This window comes from Salvelinus fontinalis, chromosome 15 (assembly GCF_029448725.1).
Source record: "Salvelinus fontinalis isolate EN_2023a chromosome 15, ASM2944872v1, whole genome shotgun sequence".
NCBI lineage: Eukaryota > Metazoa > Chordata > Actinopteri > Salmoniformes > Salmonidae > Salvelinus > Salvelinus fontinalis.
This window is the reverse complement of record NC_074679.1, coordinates 33,787,701-33,812,252: the sequence shown is the minus strand read 5'-3', so window position 1 is coordinate 33,812,252 and position 24,552 is coordinate 33,787,701. Positions and strand designations below refer to the sequence as shown.

Genomic DNA, 24,552 nt, shown 5'->3' with positions numbered 1-24,552 from the left:
CATCAAACACATGGTTTCCATGTAATTTGTGTACAGCCATGACCTACGGATAATGTTAATCTTCTATATAGTCTAACCATAATTATATGTGAAGTGATTCAACAGAATACTATTATAGTATATGTGACATTCACATGGGGAAAACATTCTGGGATGAATTTCACTTGGTCCTGGAGAAGCTCAAATGGAAGGTACTGTAATAAGGTCATCCTGCTGATTTGCGTCTTGATATTTGCTCAATTAAAAATAACATTCGCACTAGATAACACTAGCTAGAGATAATACGTGAGAAATATTCCTGGAAAGTTTTTGCAACGTTACGTAGAAGTTGGATGTAGATATGCAAGGTGAAACATTCTCCACCATAGAAATATAATTATATTACCTGAGGTGGCAAGATAATGATAGAAGTCTTTAAAAGAATCCCACAAGACAACAAGATTAAAACTCACCATTTTATTATGATAATGTTATTTGATATGTCAAATTACAAGTGTATGATGTAACAAAAACAGTTACAAACATATGTATGCATATTTACATGATATATTTATGAAAAGTAACAAGCTACATCTGTATGAAGAAAATACAACTATGACATGAGTTATTGAACTATACATTTTACATCATATACTTGGAATTTTCAAACCATGATAGAAATACCTAGACAAATATAAACCAATATAACCAGAACAAGAGCTGTTAAGTTTTAGATGGAAACTATGATGGACGTGAGGCACTTTTTTCGAGGTTGTCAGGGTGTGAAGCCAATGGCACTAAGAAAATGAAAGAAAAGATGCACGAGAAAGAAAATAAACAGGCAGTGTTTACAGAAGAATTAGAGTATCATTTTTACTGCAATTTTCAAAACACAAATGTTTTCCACTATTTAGAACTAATCACAGAAATGTTACATCATCAAGCGCCATAAGAAGAAAAAAGCCTACACACATCAGTGCACCAAAGCATTGGAAAATGTAAAAGTAACCACTCAACTGCTGTGAAAAGTAACCTTTTTAAGCAATACACTGAAGAAACAAGTTTATATAGGCATTTCATTTTAACCTAGACAAAGTCGAGAATGTACATTTGTATGCATTCCAAAGATATCCAAACTTTAAGATTGAAAGAAAGAATAATAAGACTAGCAGCAGTGGTTAAAAACTGAAGTCTTACATATGCAAAGTTAACTGACAGGTAAAAAAATATATTAAAGCAGACAGACATGTTGCATATATAATACAGTACATGATAGCGAGTTGCACTGTGCTGGTTAATGCAGAATGAAACAGGCTATTTCAGTATCTCTCAGCTAAACTTGTAGAAATGTACATCCTACATTTTGCTTCTCAGCCAGCAAGTTTTTAAATCAGGTTCATCAAACCTTGGTTCAGCTTGCAATATGCAGGGCAATCCAAATTACAATATGGGATGAGAACAAAATGAAAATGGACAAACAAACCGAAACGGGTGAACACACGCACACACATACACCTAACACACAAGAACACACACTCGTGGTCATGGTTATATGCTGTCAGAGAACTAGATATTGTTTTAACAGTCTTTCAGAGCAGATTTTCTCTCTCCCTCCCAACACAATAAAATGAGTGATTGTATCTAGCAGCTTTATATATAAACCTTTTAAAAATAAGTGGACTGCCACTACTTTGACATGTTAGCACTCTAGCCTTCCTTCCTCGGTACAAAACTAGAAAGAAACTCTATTCAACGCGCAATAGTCATTTCAATCATCAACGCACTCTACTTTTCAATGTGAAATAATACTACAAGGTGACCTATGTACATAATGCTGTCAATTGAAGCTACAGTATATGCTGACAGCAGTGATAAATACAGCTCTATCTTCATTTCCAAAAAACTAAACGGGATTATTATCAGGTATTTAAATATAGTGTTACTTATTTACAGGCATTTGGATTTTGGTACCTGGGTAACATCTATATAGCATTATTAAAGTGTCCTGTCACTGACTCAGTGTGGAGAGAGGTCTATACGTTTCCCATGGTCAAGAGTTTGCATAGAAAGTAAAGAGTGCCCAGCATGGGGCATAAGGGTGGGATTTGGAAGAAGTTGACTGCCCCTGTCCAGTCTGGAGACAAGACCGAGTTGCCACTTCCTTTTCTCGAGGAGTGGCGGGCCGAGGGATGGGGTTCATATCTACTGGCCAAGGTACAGGGCGGTAATGACAAGCTTTTCAAATTGGGAGGGCGATTTTCTATCAGTTTGATAGTTCGGTCTAAATGATCAAAGAAGACTCTTTGTTCTCAAACATTATTCAGGTGCACAGGCAGACAGTCTAAAATCAACAGTTGATGCTGTTGTGTGGAATTAGCAATACCACTGTCTTTTTGAGGTGCAGTATCAAATTAATACAACTGGGGGTCTGTCTACAGTTATTCATTGGTTGTTATCGTGGCTATTGTTCTTCTGTGTGAAATACGGATTTGAACAAGGACCTTCATATCTACCAATCAGGCTTCAACAAAGTCTGTTTTGTTACAACTAGTCAAAACAGATAACAGTTTCTACGATCACTGTGCTTGTGCAACAATCATACTCGTATGCTATAATAACCTATAGCCAAATGTACTTTCTTTCTGTGACCTTTAAAAAACGATGCATCCATTAATTCACGACTGGGCCAATGTTAAATTATGTATTCTAGGAGTTACCGTGAACAAGCTGCAAAATGACCTAATAACAGCAGTACATTTGACTCATTCTTACAAATGCTTTAACCACAAGGGGACAGACATACAGTACTTTTGAAACTTGGAGATGGTGCTGTAACCAAAGCTTGGAGACCAGTGCGTTCAAGGTGGGTTTTTCCTCACACAAAATTTTAGTTTTAAATTGGTGATTTCTTGTTGCCGACTAATTCAAAAACATTTCGTTTTCCCCAAACTAGCCTAATTTTAGTCACCAAAATTACATGTAAAAACTTGCTGGTTGAGTAAAATTTCAGCTTTATAAATTCAAAACATAAAATGAGCAAGAAAAAAAGACAAACACCAGTTTCACCATGAAGCAAACATTTGATTGAGTCAAAATTGAAAATCTGGTAAAGTACATGGAATTGTGAAGTATTGGTCTCATTTGTGTAAGGTGATTCAAGGAGTGTTAACATTAACTCTTGACTTGGAAAAATCATTTTGGGGGGGATGGAGGATGGCAAAATCCATTACCATGTTTTCCCTTCTGCTCATGGAATCGATCCCTTTATGTTGGAATGCAAATAAGTGGTCCAAATCGCCTTACCAAAACAAGGAAATAGTTCTAACATTATCTATGGTGAACGTCAAAAGCTATGTCATACTGTACCCGTCAAAAGATAAAGGTGTTACGTTCTTTTTTTGTTCAACATTTGATGAATAGGAAAAATAAGGAAACACATCCACCACAGCAACATATCTGAACTGTTAAATGACTCTGTAACAATGGCGTTAACGTACCATTAGAATTGTGTGAAGGCTACCTTTAAGGGGGGGATAAACATTTCTAGTGCACTTTGTCTAATAATTACACTGTCGGCCAATGCTCGAGTCAAAGGGAAGGCCACTGTTACCCAAACAAAAATTCACAAAAAAGCAAGAAAATATCCCTTTCAGCATACTGGAACAATAAGTATGTTACCTTTCCGCACAATTGTTTTGTTTTTGTTGTCGTTTGATATTCCTTCATAAAGTTACACATTACTTCTAGAGAGAGTCTGACATGGTGGCCTGCCTGTGTGTATTATGTACGAGTGTGAGTGTGTGTTTAGTAATATCACCATGCCTGTTAATCACAACGCCTTCTCCTCGCGTTCAGCTCCTGAACTTAACACTCAGAGCCCGTAAAGCACGAGGTTGGTCTTCCGTTGCTCTCTGCGTCGGAGGACACAAACATCTCCAAAAGACATCCAGAGCCAGGGTTCTATAACAACATGTCACCCCCCTTTGAGAGGTGAATGGAAAAACAAGCTTCCGCTTTCCTGTGTTAGCTAGCTGTGTTGTGGGTAGGTCGTCCCGGGTGAGGGGGGTCAGAGTTCAGTCAGGTCACCCGGCGGCCTTGTGCTTGCCCCCGCAGCATCGGCAGGCCTCCCCACAGTGGTGGCAGGCTCTCAGCGGCAGGTAGCAGCACATACAAGGAGCGATGAAGGACAGCGCCACCAGGGCCAGCCAGCGCAGGCAGAACTGCTCGTCGGCCGTGTCACACGAGCACGGGTCCGAGAAGTCTCCCTCAGAGTCGGACATGCAGTGGTAGAGCATGCTCTCGGCACACAGCATACAGCTGACTTTATAGATGCACTGCTTGATGGGGTCTGGAGCGTCCTGGCACTGCCCCCGTCGGTTGTCCTCATGGTTGAACATTTCCCGGCAGTAGATACAGCGTGAACGCTCACCATCCTCCCGCCGCCGCCGCCCTTTTTTGGACTTGAGCAGCGGCGAGGGCTGGGTCTTGATGGAGGAGTTTTTACCCAGCCCTAGCCCTGTGCCCATACCCATACTCCCAGGGCCCGAGTGGGACTCCATGCCCGGCCCCTCGGGGAAGAGGTACTCACACTTCTTGGTGTCCAGTTTGTGGAAGGAGGCGGGGAAGTCAGGGTCCTCTCGCTCCACATCATGCTTCCACATGACGGGGTGGCGGTAGTCCTCGTAACCGCGGATCAGAACGTCCTTACGAGGGTTGATCCTAACGATCTCCTCCTCGTCCATGTGAAAGCTCACGTGGCGCGTCGACTTGAAGGAGACCTAGTGGAGACAGTTATTATATTATTGTTTATTCAGTTCAGGAGGGCGCACAACAGACATTTTAGCATGTTGTCAGCATATATTGAAGTTTATTTTAGTATGCATCTTGACTGATCTTTACTGTTCTTCCATGTCATGTAATAGAAAATGCTTCAGAATTAGTATACTTAACTAGGTTTAATCTCCAACAGTGATAAAGGGCTAATGATATACAATAATATAGTGTGGGTCTAGAGACGTTTGATACTGACCTGAGGAGGCAGGTAGCGCCGGTTGCTGGAGGGGAACTCGTCAAAAGGCTGAGCGCGGACATAGCAGCCTCGGCAGGGCTCAGTGGACACCACACTGTGGACACTCAGGGGGGAGAAGGGCTCCTTCATGGGTGTACAGATGGAGGGCGGCTCCTCACACAGGGGCTGCAACACAACCACACACAACCAGTCAGACATCGGCCACATCTATCAACTTCTAAACTCAGCAAAAAAAAGAAACGGACCCTTTTCAGGAGCCCGTCTTTCAAAGATAATTCGTAAAAATCCAAATAACTTCACAGATCTTCATTGTAAAGGGTTGAAACACTGTTTCCCGTGCTTGTTCAATGAACCATAAACAATTAATGAACATGCACTTGTGGAACGGTCGTTAAGACCCTAACAGCTTTCAGATGGTAGGCAATTAAGGTCAAAGTTATGAAAACTTGGGACACTAAAAGAGGCCTTTCTACTAACTCTGAAAAACACCAAAAGAAAGATGCCCAGGGTCGCTGCTCATCTGCGTGAACGTGCCTTAGGCATGCTGCAAGGAGGCATGAGGACTGCAGATATGGCCAGGGCAATAAATTGCAATGTCCGTACTGTGAGATGCCTAAGACAGCGCTACAGGGAGATAGGACGGACAGCGGATCGTCCTCGCAGTGGCAGACCACATGCAACAACACCTGCACAGGATTGGTACTTCCGAACATCACACCTGCGGGACAGGTACAGGATGGCAACAACTGCCCGAGTTACACCAGGAACGCACAATCCCTCCATCAGTGCTCAGACTGTCCGCAATAGGCTGAGAGAGGCTGGACTGAGGGCTTGTAGGCCTGTTGTAAGGCAGATCCTCAGCAGACATCACCGACAACAACGTCGCCTATGGGCACAAACCCACCGTCGCTGGACCAGACAGGACTGGCAAAAAGTGCTCTTCATTGACGAGTCACGGTTTTGTCTCACCAGGGGTGATGGTCGGATTCGCGTTTATCGTCGGAGGAATGAGCGTTACACCGAGGCCTGTACTCTGGAGCGGGATCGATTTGGAGGTGGAGGGTCCATCATGGTCTGGGGCGGTGTCACAGCATCATGGGACTGAGCTTGTCATTACAGGCAATTCCAACGCTATGCGTTACAGGGAAGACATCCTCCTCCCTCATGTGATACCCTTCCTGCAGGCTCATCCTGATATGACCCTCCAGCATGACAATGCCACCAGCCATACTGCTCGTTCTGTGCGTGATTTCCTGCAAGACAGGAATGTCAGTGTTCTGCCACGCCCAGCGAAGAGCCCGGATCTCAATCCCATTGAGCACATCTGGGACCTGTTGGATCGGCGGATGAGGGCTAAAGCCATTCCCCCCCAGAAATGTCCGGGAACTTGCAGGTGCCTTGGTGGAAGAGTGGGGTAACATCTCACAGCAAGAACTGGCAAATCTGGTGCAGTCCATGAGGAGGAGATGCACTGCAGTACTTAATGCAGCTGGTGGCCACACCAGATACTGACTGTTACTTTTGATTTTGACCCCCCCTTTGTTCAGGGACACATTATTCCATTTCTGTTAGTCACATGTCTGTGGAACTTGTTCAGTTTATATGTCTCAGTTGTTGAATCTTATGTTCATACAAATATTTACACATGTTAAGTTTGCTGAAAATAAACACAGTTGACAGTGAGAGGATGTTTCTTTTTTTGCTGAGTTTTTATTCAACACATCATACATTCCAACGTATACAAGGCGTCTTTATTATACTTCCAAATACAAAGCATAACACTGACTCACATTAGCTACAGATGCCACTGATATCCTAACTATATGAATTCCACATATGTCCACTAGGTGGCAGCCAGAGCCCACATTTCTCCCTGTGCTTCTGCCTGAGATGACTCAAGCCCCGTCTGTTGAGAACTCCGAGTTCCTATCAGCCTCCCATGTGTTCCCACAGGCATATTTATTGCTGTGAGATCTACAAACATGGGCCTGATAAACACATAGCCACTTCTAACCCTGTAGCCAGTTTCGCAGTCCCGTGTGGCTCAGTAGGTAGAGCATGGCGCTTGCAACGCCAGGGTTGTGGGTTCAACTTCCACCGGGGACCAGTACCAAAATATATGTAAGTCACTGTGGATAAGTGCATCTCCTAAATTAAAATGTAAAACATTCCCTCCTCTTTAAGGCTAAATGTGTAAGGAGTTTAAAAAAAAATTGTTTTGGGGGGGTCTCAGAAGGTATTAACGGCATCATCCACAGACAGCTCCTAGTCAACTGAAAATGACAAATACTGTTAATAACTATGCAACACACACACACACACACACATATATATATAGACCAAATACATTCATACATGTTCAGAAACACACCTGTTAGGTGACAATGGAGTATGAGCCCAACCCCAGCAGGAGAGGAAGAAAGGTATGGAGGAGAGGAGATGGATAGGCAGCCATGACAGAGAGAGGCCTTATGGCCAGCACATTTCAGCACTCACACAAGCATGGTGCTCCCATCTGTGCACATGCCAGAACATGCACGCACACACACACACACAAATTCTCACACACATATAGTACGCAACCTTACACGCAGTCACACAAAGATACATATTCTCACACACATAAGCATACACTCCCTGGTTCCATCCAGGCTTGTCCATCTCTCCCTCTCCCTCTCTCTCTCTCTCAATTCAATTCAATTTAATTTGCTTTATTTGCTTTATTTATTATTTATTTTTATTTGCTCTCTCTCTCTCCCTGCGTGTGGAGGAGGCTGCTGGTTAGTCAGTGCACTGTGTAAAGTAGCCCACGCCAGTGTTTTAACGCACAGCGGAAATCTGGTTTGCGCCCAGCTGCTGTTACAGTAATTACTGTCCTGTGGTTGCTAAGAGATGCCTCTCTCTCTCTCTCTCTCTCAACAAAGTGTGTGCGTCTTGTTTCCTCTCTGCTTCTCTGAATGCTAAAATACTGTGTCACACACACCCAGTGTGTTAGACGTCTGAGCAGGAAGGACAAACTAAGAAGAGGAGTGGAAAGAAGAGAAAGAACAGAACAGGATAAAATAAGTGTGTGTACGAGAGCATATGTATACGTATGTGTGTGTGTGTGTGTGTGTGTGTGTGTGAGACAGAGAGCACGGCCAACAAGTCTGCCGAGAGAATGTCATAAACCAGCTCCAGCTGGAGAAATGCAGCCCATAACTTAAAAAGACAGATGACAGCTGTGTGTGTGTGTGTGTGTGTGTGTGTGTCTGTGAGAGTGTGTGTGAGAGTGTGTGTGAGAGTGTGTGTGAGAGTGTGTGTGAGAGTGTGTGTGTGTGTGAGAGTGTGTGTGTGTTAGGGGAGTGAAATGGGAACCAGATTTGGGCTTCCTTTTAAAGCACTGGGCTGAGCCCCACCATTCAAAGGCATGCGTGGGGGCCAATCTGGTTCTGATCTGACCCAAGAGATGTTGAGGGGGAGATGGCGGGGAGCAACCTGGCGCAGAACCAACATCAGAGCTTCAAGCGCTTCCACCCTCCCAGGCACACACGGGGGAAGGGGCTTGGCTGCTCCACATTCTGGAAACCCCATAAGGCACAGGTGTGTAGCCTATGTTGTGGGTGTGTTGAATCAGCGACTCATAAGGAGTCACAGGTCCAGGCATCTGCATGACGACCTCTGAAATATCTGGGTCCTCGGGTACACAGTATTTCATTGTGAAACATCCCAAGCAAAAAGCATTCAGATGTGTGTTAGAGAGAGAAGCAGAAGGAGAGAGAGTGGGATTATGTATGACGAGTTCTTCAGTGTCACAGACGATGACTCATTCCTAGTATGAATCCTCGTAAACGCTGCTCAGCCCTGCTCTATACTGATTCTACAGGGGCTTCTCTTCTGTAAGCTTTCGCCTCAACCAAACTACCTTACTTGACTAAAACATGCCCTGTTTGACCACCCACCACTGGGGTTTGCTTCTTTAATCTCTCTTGAACTATATCACCCCACCTCCTCTCAAATACTTGGCTGCATCAAAATCTCTGCAAACACAAACTACATCTCCCACAAGTCCTATCTTCTACATCCATTTGAGATAAGGAAAGGCTCATCCATCCTCCTCAGCTGAGGTCATGCAGTAGATGTGGTCTTTCTTTTTCATAAATCTGTCAAATGTTGCATCTAAACAAGGTTCTGCAAAGGCTAAGTCAAGGACAGCAGCATCTTGTCAATGAAGTGTGTGAATGGCTATGAGAGTGTGTGTGGGCGGGGGGGGGGGGGGGGGTATTTTTGCAGTATGTCAGCCGTTGACAGTGTCGACTGTGTATGTGTGTGTGTGAGAGAGACTGGCGGTGGGTGTGAGGTGTCGGGGTGAGGGAGGGCAGGATGTGGGCTGATGAGGGCCCTACACCACACACAGGCACACACAAGATACAGAGCCACGCATTTTACACACACACACACACACACACACACACACACACACACACACACACACACACACACACACACACACACACACACACACACACACACACACATCTGGACCGGGGTTAAGAGGTTCCAGATACTAAGAGACCTGGTTGGCCATTGATGTCTGCATATGCTCGGAGTTTCAGAGTATCATGGGAAAACCAGACATCCTAAAACACTCTACATGGCAGACATGTTACAAGTCCCGTCAAGCTCATACAGAGAGTGACTAGGCTAAATCCATTAAAAGGCCAAACAAGCCTCCAAAGTGCCCAACCTCCCGTGTCAACGTGCCCTACCTCCCGTGTCAACGCGCCCTACCTCCCGTGTCAACGCGCCCTACCTCCCGTGCCAACGCGCCCTACCTCCCGTGCCAACGCGCCCTACCTCCCGTGCCAACGCGCCCTACCTCCCGTGCCAACGCGCCCTACCTCCCGTGCCAACGCGCCCTACCTCCCGTGCCAACGCGCCCTACCTCCCGTGCCAACGCGCCCTACCTCCCGTGCCAACGCGCCCTACCTCCCGTGCCAACGCGCCCTACCTCCCGTGCCAACGCGCCCTACCTCCCGTGCCAACGCGCCCTACCTCCCGTGCCAACGCGCCCTACCTCCCGTGTCAACGCGCCCTACCTCCCGTGTCAAAGTGACCTACCTCCCGTGCCAACGCGCCCTACCTCCCGTGCCAACGCGCCCTACCTCCCGTGCCAACGCGCCCTACCTCCCGTGTCAAAGTGACCTACCTCCCGCGCCAACGCGCCCTCCCTCCCGTGTCAACGCGCCCTACCTCCCGTGTCAACGCGCCCTACCTCCCGTGTCAACGCGCCCTACCTCCCGTGTCAACGCGCCCTACCTCCCGTGTCAAAGTGACCTACCTCCCGTGTCAAAGTGACCTACCTCCCGTGTCAAAGCGACCTACCTCCCGTGTCAAAGCGACCTACCTCCCGTGTCAAAGCGACCTACCTCCCGTGTCAAAGCGACCTACCTCCCGTGTCAAAGTGACCTACCTCCCGTGTCAAAGTGACCTACCTCCCGTGTCAAAGCGACCTACCTCCCGTGTCAAAGCGACCTACCTCCCGTGTCAAAGTGACCTACCTCCCGTGTCAAAGTGACCTACCTCCCGTGTCAAAGTGACCTACCTCCCGTGTCAAAGCGCCCTACCTCCCGTGTCAAAGTGACCTACCTCCCGTGTCAAAGTGACTCGTCTCATGGATCTTGGCTGGGCTACAGCACATGGTCACTTTCAGCTAAATCAATTAATGTCAGAGTTTCGACGAAGAAATGGAACTGAACAAAACCCAACATATTTCTATGGCCTTCTTAGTCTGCGCACACACAGCTCTCGCCTTCCAAGTTAAATTCTGGGATGGAGCACATAGTGATGGCTGAAACATGTCCAGTTATGAAGAGGTGCAGGCTAACATCACACAGTAGATATGATTCCATGAACGTGTCCAGTTATGAAGAGGTGCAGGCTAACATCACACAGTAGATATGATTCCATGAACGTGTCCAGTTATGAAGAGGTGCAGGCTAACATCACACAGTAGATATGATTCCATGAACGTGTCCAGTTATGAAGAGGTGCAGGCTAACATCACACAGTAGATATGATTCCATGAACGTGTCCAGTTATGAAGAGGTGCAGGCTAACATCACACAGTAGATATGATTCCATGAACGTGTCCAGTTATGAAGAGGTGCAGGCTAACATCACACAGTAGATATGATTCCATGAACGTGTCCAGTTATGAAGAGGTGCAGGCTAACATCACACAGTAGATATGATTCCATGAACGTGTCCAGTTATGAAGAGGTGCAGGCTAACATCACACAGTAGATATGATTCCATGAACTTGTCCAGTGATTTATTTTTAACTTGTAAAAAGTTTGCGTAGAAAATAGATGTGACAATTGCCTGCTAGGGTGCGTTTCCATTCAACCATCTTGTGTCGATGAAAACAGCTGGACGTAATGACATCACACCTACAAAAACATTTACATTTTCGGGGGGGAAATTATGACAAAACTAGTGCCAAATAAAAATGCAGTGATTGAAGTGGCAAATTGCGCATGAATAAATTGGCAACAGCCTATATGCCCTCCCACCTATCAGTTTCATGTCTCAGGTAGCCCGCGAAAGCCAGCATGGATAGAATGCCATAATTGACTAATATTTGACATATTCTCATGTGCCAATGTGTCGCCACGGTTGATGTCTTGGTGAAACTTGCACTCCTGTAGAGCTGAAATAATTGGATGGTGAAACTTTCCAGCCAACCAGAAAAGCAAGGAGAAGCAATTCAGGCATTATTGAAAGTCAGGACAATCCTTGTCCTGCAAAGAAACATTATTTTTATACTAAAAAATGTTTTTGCAAGCAGTAGACAGAACTAAATGTGGAGTGGAGCTTTATAGTTACGCGGTGACATCACGTGCGTACCTTCAAAATGATTCGGCAAGGATGAAAATGTTGTAGATCTTTAGATCGTTTCTCCTGTATCTGCCGTTTCCATAACACATACTGCAAAAACATTATTTTTTTAAATGTATTTTTTTACATTGCTTTTGTCAAATAAATCTGGGTCAATGGAAACTTGCCTAGCGTGTGGTGGCATTTGAGTCGAGCGTTAGTTAGCTCCATCTCTTTGGCTGCGTGGCTTGGTGTGAGAGTGTGACTAGCCTCACAGTTTCTCGCCCATGTAGCCCATTCCCAGGTCTCAGACCGCAACACTCTGATGCCAAATTACCATGGCGACACCCTCGGTTGCTCACTTACTGAACCCCCCTGCTCCTCCCACCCACCCACCGGCCGCCCGCCGGCTCCTTCGCTGCCTGGCAACAGCTGTCATTGGACTTCCTGTACGGCTGATTTCTTAAAGAGGAAGCTGCTCTCCACAGGAACAGGAACAGATCCTCTCGTTCCTCTCACGCCCTCTGACCTTCTCTACTCCACTCTGTGAATCAGGACAGATACTGTGGGGTCAAAGGTGATTGCAGCCCAGCCACCAGGTCACTGGTGGACACAAAACCCCCAGATACTGGGAATTAAAGAGCAGCAGGGGATACTAAATCATTAGCTTAGCAGGTCATCTGAAACAATGCCTTTTGTAAAGAGGTTCAGTTTGTCATGTATACTTTCACAAATACAACGCATTGGCCCTTCGTGTCACAAATCTGATAGGTTTGTCTACTTGTGGTGTTTCATAAGCAAAACTTGAGCAAGGAGCAGTGTTGTGTTCCTACAGCACACTCCATATCTAAAGCAAAATCAGCTTGGGTGTGCAGGTCTTTACCTTCACTCCCTGTTGATGAGATTGAGAAAACGTTGCTATCTACACTGCCGAACAGGACCAGTAGCTTGTAAAAGTTCATACTGAGGAGGACAAAGAGAGCCAACTCCTTTATCAACTTACCAACACACTACACCTGAGCACAGCTCAATCTATCAATAGATGAGGAAATACGAGTGGTTTCAGATAACCCACAAAGACAAATTGGAGAAAAGTACCATGTTGACTTTTTTTTAACGAAACTTGGTTCCCAGGTATCAGTTTTGACCGGGTGACAGATATGCACACCTAAGCCGTGGGCACACTCGACAACTCCCCAGCAATGAAAGGTAAGGCAAGACCCTGGCTGTTACAACAGACCCATATCCTAAAGACAACTGTCAGGAGAAGACGAAGGGCCTGAAGCAGTACTGGAATAGAGTGTCGTGTTCAGCCACTGCTCAGATTTACCTCGGCCCTGCGTCCTTGATTCAAGCACAGGAAACAGAACTGAATTACACTAGACTGGTGGGAAGTCAGGTCAGTCCTACAGAAAACCGTTGTGCTACCAAATAAAGACATGGAGAATATACGAGGACCCTAGTCCCTGGACTCACCTGTAATCCATCCAGGGAGTCCGAGTCACCAAACGCAGGACAGCCTGGAAAAGAGAAGATTGATTAAAGTTAGAAATTCAATAAGAATTCCAGCACGTAGCTACATAGACACAACAGACAGTTCACATAACATACTGTACATCCCCACGTCACCAAGTCCCTTTATATCAAAAGTCCCTAAAATGTTACAAGTCCCCAGACGTCACACATCCCCACAAGCATGCCACTGGTGATAGATGGGAAGAGGGAAGCCATTGAGGGAAGTTTGGTAGGCAGAGACCATCACAGCTAAATGGGGAAATCAAAGCTACTCTGTGTTAGTAAGGCGCATGGCCTAATGAAATCTGCTCTCTGCTTGTATAAGTAGAACTCGGGTCGGGGATAAAAAGCCATGACGATTTTAAAGAAAGTAGACTAATGATAAGAATACTACATTAAACAAAAATATAAAATCGCAACATGCAACAATTTCAATTGAAATAAATTCATTCATAATCTATGGATTTCACGACTGGGAATACAAAAAAAACATGTATGTACATCAACAGAGCATGTTCATTTGAATCATTTATGAACTGTAATATTGCAGTAGTGTATCATCAGTCGGTTTCAGAATCTTCTTCTCGGCCATGTTGACTACCCAGCCTGGCGAGAGGCCAAAGAACATCTGTCTGGGGTTCTTTATCACAGAGAGCATGTGGAACTATTTGTCTTGTCCGGTATCTGTTGGTCACAGATACCTTCAAAAAAGGTAGGGGCGTAGATCAGAAAACCAGTCAGTGTCTGGTGTGACCACCATTTGCCTCATGCAGCGCTACACATCTCCTTCACATAGAGTTGATAAGGCTGTTGATTGTGGCCTGTGGAATGTTGTTCTTTGCTGTGCAAAGATGCTGGATATTGAAGGAAACTGGAACGCGATGTAGTACGCGTCGATCCAGAGCATCCCAAACATGTACAATGGGTGACATGTCTGGTGAGTATGCAGGCCACGGAAGACTGGGACATTTTCAGCTTCCAGGAATTGTGTACAGATTTTTGAGACATGGGGTCGTGCATTATCATGTTGAAACATGACGTGATGGCAGCGGATGAATGGCACAACAATGGACCTCCGGATCTCGTCAGTCGCTATGTACATTCAAATTGCCATCGATAAGATGCAATTGTTTTATGCCTGCCCATACCGCCACCCCACCGCCACCCCACCGCACTTGTTTCACAACGTTGACATCAGAAAACCGCTCGCCCACACAACGCCATACACGTGGTCTGCCATCTGCCCGGTACAGATGATACCGGGATTCATCTGTGAAGAGCACACTTCTACAACGTGCAAATGGCCATCGAAGGTGAGAATTTGTCCACTGAAGTCAGTTACAACACCTAACTGCAGTCAGGTCAAAATCCTGGTGAGGACACTGAGCATGCAGATGAGCTTCCCTGAGACAGTTTGACAGTTTGTGCAGAAATTACTTGGTTGTGCAAGCCCCACAGTTTCATCAGCTGTCCGGGTGGCTGGTCTCAGACGATCCCGCAGGTGAAGAAGCCGAATGTGGAGGTCCTGGGCTTGTGTGGTTATACGTGGTCTGCAGTTGTGAGGCCGGTTGGACGTACTGCCAAATTCTCTAAAGTGATGCTGGAGGCGGCTTATGGTAGAGAAATTGACATTCAATTCTCAGGCAACAGCTTTGGTGGACATACCTGCAGTCAGCATGTCAATTGCACAGTCACTCGAAACTTGAGACATTTGTGGTATTGTTTTGTGAAAAACTGCACATTTTAGAGTGGCCTTTTTTGTTCCCAGCAAAAGGTGCAACTGTGTAATGATCATGCTGTTTAATCAGCTTCTTGATATGCCACACCTTTCAGGTGGATGAATTATCTTGGCAAAAGATAAATGCTCAATAACAGGGATGTAAACAAATTTGTGCACAACATTTGAGGGAAATAAGCTTTTTGTGTGTATGGAACATTTCTGGGATCTTTTATTTTAGCTCATGAAACACTTTACATGTTGCGTTTATATATTTATTCAGTGTAAGTAATAGTACTGTTGAACTTGTACCCAACTCTTAACAACAACATGTCTAAAAACAAGCTTTGATTGAAATGTTGGGGGAAAGAAAATTAGTCCAAAGTTAAATGTTGGCAGTAGTGTAGAAAACAGAGATTAGCTCCTTTCCACTGGGACGGACGAAGAGGAAACTGTCTGTACCTACGGCATCAAGAGGCTCTTTTAAGACTCCCAGTTCACTTAATTAGGATCACCAAGACCTCATTTAAAACAAGCCAGGCAAGTAGCAGGAGAAACCAGGCATCTGTCTGTCTCTCCGTCTCTAGTTTAGAGAAGAAGACTGTCGGGTGGAAACGTAGCAGAATAAAACTGCGGGAGCATTCAACAGTGTGCGTGTATCTTTCTGTGTCAGTCTCTGTCCATTGTTAATGTTATTTTTTCCCTAACCTTAATTTTTCCAGGCGTGTCTATTAAGAAGAAATTCTTATTTACATTGATGGCTTGGCTAAACGTCTGTCTGTAGCACGTTGAGACAGAGACTTTCTGCAGCACGACTCTGCCAGTGCTGGGCCATGGAGCTGCCTGAACCATGTGCCCACCGTTGCCATGGCAACAGAGGACTGCAAGGTTGACACACACACACACACACACACACACACACACACACACACACACACACACACACACACACAAAGAACACACACACACACACTTCGAAGCACACACACTGCAGTCCGGCAGCAGAGCGATGCAACAGGAATACAGAGGAACCTGCCTGTGTGGAGGGGAGGCATTACACAACACTGGAGGAATACAGAGGAAGACAGAACACAACAGAGGATACAGGGAGGAGAGGAGCAGAGTAGAACAGGCACTGGGAGCCAGGCAGCACTCTTATTACACAGCCCATTCCTGACAAGACCAAAGGCATGGGCATGTGTGCTAATTTACAGCAATGATAATTCTGCTAATAGGCTAGTATTGACTGTTACTTCTACTGGTTTATCAGTACCTAAGACATTCCGAGCTAGAGTTACATACACATTTTGGTATAGGCTAGCGCGCCTTTTTCATGTTGTTAGACCCCATCAGTTTCCTCCCCAGGTCTACAGGGCCGGGAGGTGGAGGAGGTATCCATAGCGCCCAAGCCAGGTTTTAGTCTTGATTAACACAGGCCAGGAGGCTGGATGGCACATTGCTGAGCTGGCGCCTCTCCTGCTAATTGGATGCCTTTGCTACCTCTGGCACTACCTTTGCTGGAAACTCTTATCAGAGCCCCAAGCTGCTGTATTACCCTCTGCCCATCTCCAAACACTTAGCCCGGCCTACACTAGCCTCAGCCCATCTGTAACCAGGTTAGCCTAGCCCAGCAACAACCAGGTTTGCCTAGCCCAGCTTCTGCCCACCAACAACCAGGTTAATCTAGCCTAGCCCAGGTTCAGCACATCAACAACCATGGTAACCTAGCCTATCCTCAGCCCATCTCTAACAATGCAAGACCCACTCTCAGCGGAGTCGGTAGAAAGTGGATGTTACTGTATTTTAGGGATACATTATTTTCAACCTAACTTCTGGAAGTGGGGACTCCGCTATTCCAAACTCCACCTAGCCTATTCCAAACTCCACCTATCTTAAAGCCTAAACTCCAAATTTCACCAGACACAGACTGCCCCTATTTTGAGCCCCTATCCTCTAACTCAACTGTCTAGGCTGCCAGTCTGTACAGGAAGTGGTGCCCTTATCTTCTCAACAGCTGGCAAAGATAAGATATGAGGGCCAATCATGGGTGAGTGAGCAGGGAGCAGGTGAAGTTGTCACAGCTAATCAATGCTATGCATCAACCACCTGGAGAACAGGCCAACCATTAACACAGATATAAACCAACATACAATCACACGCAGAAATGTACGCTTGCGCACACAGACTCGCGCACACACTAATTCATACAAACAGACACACGCATAATGTCAGAGGAAAGGAGTCTACAAAAACACAAGTTCCGTGAGGTGAGACTGTACTGAACGGAGGTGAACAAAAGCTCAGGGGTTCTTCCTAACCCACCTTGGTTGATGTCCTCGATGGCCCTGCGGATCCCTCTATCAAAGGCCCTGGCATCGGCAGGACTCTGGAAGGTCAGGCCAAACTTCTTGTCGTTGATCCTCCAATGGTGGAATATGGGGTTGACCTTGTTGTAGACCAGGTCCTTCTTTAGAATACACTCCAGAACAACCTGACCACACAGACACAGAGCGAGAGACGAAAATCTCTGTTAGTTACTTGAAGTTCCCAGATAGTAAAATGTTGGTCCCACTACTTTAATGCAAAATAATATGATACAGAAACACACAGATCACAATCTAGTCTAGCTCTCTCCAGAAGCAGAAGAAAACCCCAAAATAATGTATTCACCCAATAAGCAAAGCCATTCATGGTTAAAGGGATACTGCGGGATTCTAAGGTTTTATGCTACTGTACAGGTACCTGTAGACTTCGTCATTGCGCTAACGCTAATTAGCATTGGCTCGCAAAACGACCTCTACCCTCACACTGCACACATAGGCAAAGAAAACAGTATCCACAAGTTCGCCTGACTCTAGGTTAGGAGAAACATTTCTGAATTGCCAGAATCTTGCAGTACCTCTAAGTAGAAATCCATCTTGAGAGGAGTGTAAAATCACTAAGTGGAAACTTCGTTATTTATCCCTGTCCGAGCCTTTGAGGAACAGACATCTAACCTCCATCTTACTCCTCACCCTAAGATGTTTAATTGTCTCGTTCAAATACAACACCAAAAAAACTAAACGAGTGGAGAAAGAAAAGCCCCAACCCTGTCCCGACACTGGATATAAAACATCGCAAAAATATAAACAAGTCCAACACAATCATTTTAGCTATTTTCCCCACTCCTCATAAATGTGTAAAACACATAACATAGTGGGGTTTAATTACAGATGATGATAAAGCAGTAGAGAGCAGTACGTTTTGGAGGCAGCCACAGATACTACAGTGCCTTCAGAAAGTATTCACAAATCTTGACATTTTTGTTTAACATTTTTCTTATGACTACCTCATCTCTGTACCCCACACATACAGATCATTCTAAGGTCCCTCGGTCGAGCATTGAATTTCAAACGCAAAGATCAGGGTGGTTTTCCAATGCCTCGCAAAGGGCGGTGCCTATTGGTAGATGGGTAAAAAATAAAAAAGCAGGCATTGAATATCCCTTTGAGCATGGTGAAGTTACTAATTACACTTCGGATGGTGTATCAATACACCCAGTCACTACAAAGATGTAGGCATCCTTCCTAACTCAGTTGCCAGAGAGGAAGGAAACCGCTCAGGGATTTCACCATGAGGCAAATTGTTACTTTAAAACAGTTAAGAGTTGAATGGCTGTGATAGGAGGAAACTGAGGATGGATCAACAACATTGTAGTTATTCCACAATAAATGACAGATTGAAAAGAAGCCTGCACAGAATAAAACATACATCCTGTTTACAATAAGTCACTAAAGTACAAAAATGTGTCAAAGAAATACAAAATGTTTTTTGTGGGGCAAATCCAGCACAATACATCACTGAGTACCACTCCTCATATTTTCAAGCATGGTGGTGGCTGCAGCATGGTATGCGTATACTTGTCATCCGGAAGCCTAGGGAGTAAAAAAAAATATTTAAATAATCCTCGGAATAGAGCTAAGCAGAGGCAAAATCGTAGAGAAAACATGGTTCAGTCTGCTTTCCAACAGACACTGGGAGACAAATTCACCTTCCAGCAGGACAATAACCAGTGTTGTAGTACTTGAGACATGTCTCGGTCGTCTCTGTGTCGGACAGTGAGGACTCGTCATTTCTTCCAGAGACCAGAGGAGTAAAAAACAAATGATCAGCTTCCATTCAGAAAGCACATAAAATCACTTTACGAGGCCAAATATATACACTCCTTTCTTTAAACATTAATAATGTATTCTTAACAGCCTTTATATCTATTGTAAACATGTTTGCACAGTGGTGAACCTATAGGCCTTCAGTGTGTGACAGGTTAGTACAGTGGCGTACCTATGACCTTCAGTGTGTGACAGGTTCATGTAGGAGAATTCACTTTTTGTAAAACACAAAGGGCCAGTGATGTAGTGGAGGCTATATACTAAGGTATAGGCCCTAAACTCACCTTTTTTCAGTGGGTATTGTGTATTTTCACTTCTTAATTCCTACTGATGCGTATCAAAGTAGTGTAGTGGAGGCATACAACTTATTAATGATGTAGTACAATAGAGAAATCTTACAAAGTAGCCTACACAATCCCAAAGCATGTGAAATATATTCACGAGTGCCGCACAAATGGCCTAGATTCAGTGGAATATCATCTGCTTGCAGCAAAAGTGTGCAGTTCAACTGGTTTTGGCATGGCGCGGTTCACAGAAGAATGACATCGGTACCCGGTAGGGTAAGAAAGACGTTTCAACTTATCTACCAGTAAATGCTAACTAAGGCAATAATGGGTATGCAAACTAGATACTGAAAAAAAATTGTCAGAAGTGTTGGTTAGTAGGCTATTTGTGATGTGCAATTGTCATCATGTGCTGTTTGCATCAGATGCATAGACATGGACAGGGGCCCACTCATTGGGGGGGCAGGCCCTCCCAATCAGATTTATGTTGTTTAAGCATTGTTGTGGACTTCAAATGTTTGTCTTTTTTTGAGAGTAAAAATCTGAAACATCTATAGGAAAACAAATTTTTTTAAATATAGGAAACATAGGATTTTTCACACAGGGTGCCTTTCCTGGGCGGGCGGTTAGGGAAACCTTTTGGAAAAATGTGAGTATTACCACTTCTCCAGGCACCACTGCATAGGGCCGATGGAAAGACAGCAGTCACACACAGCATGATGTTAAAGGATAAGCAGTCCATAAACACAGACATAATAAGCCAGTAGGTCCCAATCATAAGAATACAAAAACACAACCATTAAGCATTTCCTAATCTAAATTTACAACTTACTTCCCAATGCAAAAAACATTTCATGTTTAGCACACACAGTAACCATTGATGTAAAGTTTAAAGTGGAACTGACAGAGTTTGGACTACTTTGCAGATATGAAACAAACAGACAATCATAATATCAGTAAAAAAATATAAAATTCCCAGTTTACACTACAACACCAACTTTATAAGAGGTTTTAAAAATGGGTTCTATTTGACTCAAAGTTCCATGACATTACGGCATTGTTGGCAGAATAGATGGATCTGGTTCAATTCATGATCGTCCCAAAAATATTGCTATCAGGTTGTAAATCACAGCTGGCATTGTTTGCTGCCTCCATTCGGGATGCGATGCACTGTTTTTAGTGACTCAATATTCTGGACAAAAACTGAAGAATATAACTAAGTCTGGGAATGTCAATGCAATCAAACTAGCAAGGGCAGTGATCACAAGTTAGATAGCTGCTAGGAGGATGCCATTGGAGGAGTGGTTGAGTGACCGACTTTTCCCCCTCAAGTTTTCGGTGCCTATACACAGCTAGAGATGCAGGTGTCATTTGATTAGCTGGCAAGAACTTGAACAACTGTTATCCAGTTAGCATATCTCTTGCGTTCGCAAATTCACTCTGGCCATCTACTCCGATTTCAGAGCACTCTCGTCTGAGTGTGCCAGAGCGGAAAACAATTGATGCATTTACAAAGGCGCAACACTTGCTGAATATGACCAGCGTCAGTAAACGTAGACAAAAAAATATATATAGTTAGTCAAGAACGCTCCAGATAACATGTAAACAGCCTAACCAGCTCTGTTACGCCGAGTAAAATTGTCAGTGAGGTGTTCTCTCATTTGTGTCTGGAAGTAGCTAGCTAGCAAGCTAGCCAACTTTAGCCAGTTCGCTTGGTTGGGACAAGCAGGCATGCTGCAGAAGAATGAGGCGGCTACAATTCCCCATCGTTTATCAGTGCAATTTTGACGGCCAACTAGCTGAAAAAGTTTTGAGGGTTTATATAATGTTCCTTTGTTAGATTTTAGCTTGCTCTGGCTAGCATTAGTTGTTGTTGTTTATTTGCATAACTGAGGGAGAGCCTACCTTTTCATGCTTGTTTGATCAATAGGACTGTAAAGTTCCCAAATGTAAGAGGACTCTGGTGGTGTTTACATATTTGCAGAAATCCATTCAGATGTATTTTGTGGCTTTTGGCGAATTGTTTCAAGTGATCTAAAGTCGCGCTGTTGCAACTGCCTGTAAACACACAGTCCAGTTCAAAGTGAATGATGGCATGCCCATGAGGCAAATGGCTTGTTGTACAAAAGGTCTACTGTAGCTCTGATTGGCTAGACCGTGGGAAGACTACTGCTTGTATTTGGAGCTGTGACTATGTTGGCCTTCAAGAAGGCAGAAGTTTCCATAAGGTTTTGTAAAAATGTTCCCATCCATTAAGTCAAAATGTGATTGGTTGATTCAACTGTCACTCCAAAATGTTGCCCTGATACAGTTGAATGGCAGATGCCTTAATCTAATTTCTGATGGCCTAGCCAATGGCTGATTTTGCTAGCTAGATTGATCTCCCCAGAGACCAGCAAAGAAAAATCTTTAAATCTGATCTTTTTTTCTCCTTTTCAGTGTTAACCATTTCCTTTCCAATAAAAACTGAAGAGATTAATTCAGAACATCATTGAAAATAATATATTTATCATTGCTATAATATTATAATTATTATTTTTTATAAATTCTTAGCCCTTATCTGAAGGTGTAGAAGGCCCATTGTGTGTTTGGGTTAGTAATAATTTGTAGAGTGGCTCTATTTTCTCTGCATTTTTTGTCGTTCTGAAATATGAACATTTCTAACTCTTACTATGGTGGTGATTTGACAAAATTACAATCCTGGTCTTGAATTGAACTCGCATTTGTCTGGTCCCGGTCTTGACTCTTTCTCTGACCCCCTCCCGGTCTCGACTTGGTCTCGCCCCCCCTCCGGTCTTAGTCTTGACTCGGACTCGATTTGCTCCAGTCTTGATCTTGAATCGGTCCTGCTTTAGGTGGTCTCGAACACAACACTGACAATAACCTAAAACACAAGGCCAAATATATACTGGAGTTGCGTACCAAGACAACATTGAATGTTCCTGAGTTGCCTAGTTAAAGTTTTGACTTAAATCGTCTGGAAAATCTATGGCAAGACTTGAAAATGACTGTCTAGCTATGATCAACAACCAACTTGACAGAGCTTGAAGAATTTTAAAAAGACTAATGTGCAAATATTGTACAATCCAGGTGTGCAAAGATCTTCGAGACTTACCTAGAAAAACTCAGCTGGAATCACTGCCAAAGGTGATTCTAGCATGTGTTGACTCAGGGGTGTGAATACTTGTGTAAATGAGATATTTCTGTATTTAATATTTCAATACAACATTTCAAAAAATGTTTTCACTGTCATTATCGGGTAAGATAATATGTTTGTTTTAATCCATTCAGAATTCAGTCTGTAACACAACATAATGTGGAATAAGTCAAGGGGTATGAAAACTTTCCGAAGGCACTGCAAGTGTGTGGCAGAAAGTTGGGTGCTTCCAAAAGCCCATTATTAATCAAGCGTGCTGGACGGCCTCCAGCCCTTCCCCTGGGCCAGTTGTCGCCAATCGACTGGTCGATCTTGAAGGCATTCCTAGTCGATCACCAAACATTTCTGTAGAAATGCCAACGATAAAGGCTTGCTCTGTTGGTGGTAGGTGCCTTTGATTCAGAAGTCCTGCGCACCGGGTAAGAAAAGTGTTCCCATTTTGAACCATTTAATTTGTCTGAATATACAAACTCCGCCTACCCAGTGGACTGGGATATCTGTGGCTAAAATGAGTGTGCCTACTGCGCTGGCCAAATCGGATAGCTCAAACCTCCATGCATACAGAGCTTCGACAGCAAAGTTTGATACTAGCCTATGTAAGATTTAATTAATTTTAAAACCATGATCACAGGGAAACTGACAAAGAATACAGAAAAGAGCTGCTGTTTTTACAAGTTACTTTAAGTTTTAATTCAACACTATTACAAAACATAAAACGAGTAGCCAAGTGTAGATAGCCCTGTGTTATTATTATTAGCAGCTCGTCGTGTCTATTTTAATATCAAAGAATATTTAACTTTCTCTGGTCATAGGAACAACATGAATTTGTGCATGAGGCAGATGCGGTGCGACTTGAGTTTCTCCATCAGGTGGAAGACGGTGTTCCTTCTCTCTGGTCAGTCTCACCGGAGGAAAGGAAGTAGAGGGCAGGGACCGTGACAGACCTCTGTTGCTCTCTCCCTCCCTGCGTTGAGACTAATGCAGTGTTCAAAACAACTGGAAACTCTGAAATCTCTGACTTCAGACTAGCCTGCATTCAAGACAACTGGGAACTCGTAAAAAAACGAGATCAGAATGCAAAAAATTGTTTTGAACAATCATCCAACTTGGAATTCCACATAGGAAACTCAGTCATCTTCTAGAGCTCTAACATTCCGACCTGAAGATCACTGACTTCATGATTTGACCTAGTCCCCCCCAAGTTCCCAGTTGTCTTGAAAGCACCATGTGGCATCAGATGCAGGTACCATCAGTACAGTAAAATAAGAACGCTAATTATTTACATTTATGCTCCACAGTGCCTCACAAGTGCTACACCAACTGATCTATTTTGTTATCAAAGCTTGAGTTTTTATATATAATATGGTCTGAGAAGAACAATATTGTCAGGCCAGGCATACAGCCAATATCCTGTGATAATGTATTAGGCCTACTGCACAAACCTCATTCCTACAGAACTGTTTTTATTAGGTTAATGTTTCATCTGAGCGGTAGATCTCGGCTTGCTGGGAAAGTGATCTTGACAGAGAAAAGGTTGGTGACCACTACCCTAGGCAGATTAAATGAAATGAGAGGTGGCCATTAGTCTGAGGTTGTGTGTGAGCGTGCACAACGAAGAGGGCCGAGTGAGTGAGACGGGGCGCGTGCACCTGGGGTTGGATCAGGGAGGGACGATACTTGGTAACTTGTGCATTCTGTTTGATGTGCATGTTTGAATCACTTATTTGGAGGCTGTCTATAACATGGTAATCTGTGTTGATGCTATTTAGTAAATGAGATGAATCAATAAAACAAATAAGTAAAATGAAATGTTCTTACCAATGCAAGAACAATACAAAGAAACCCCTAAAACAAAACAACATTCA

The 24,552-nt window shown here is 44.1% G+C and overlaps 1 protein-coding gene across 1 annotated transcript in view; it reads right to left on the bottom strand.

The window, feature by feature from the left end:
* Nucleotides 1–441: 441 nt before the first annotated feature.
* The window catches only part of spred1 (sprouty related EVH1 domain containing 1), a 67,148-nt gene continuing 43,037 nt past the window's right edge, over nt 442–24,552 (bottom strand). The window contains exons 3-6 of the mRNA XM_055863512.1: nt 17,421–17,589; nt 13,343–13,386; nt 5,009–5,173; nt 442–4,757 (exon numbers count right to left, since the gene is read on the bottom strand). Of these exons, the coding sequence (XP_055719487.1) occupies nt 4,062–4,757; nt 5,009–5,173; nt 13,343–13,386; nt 17,421–17,589 (1,074 nt within the window). The 3' untranslated portion in view covers nt 442–4,061. The remainder of the gene's footprint in view (nt 4,758–5,008; nt 5,174–13,342; nt 13,387–17,420; nt 17,590–24,552) is intronic.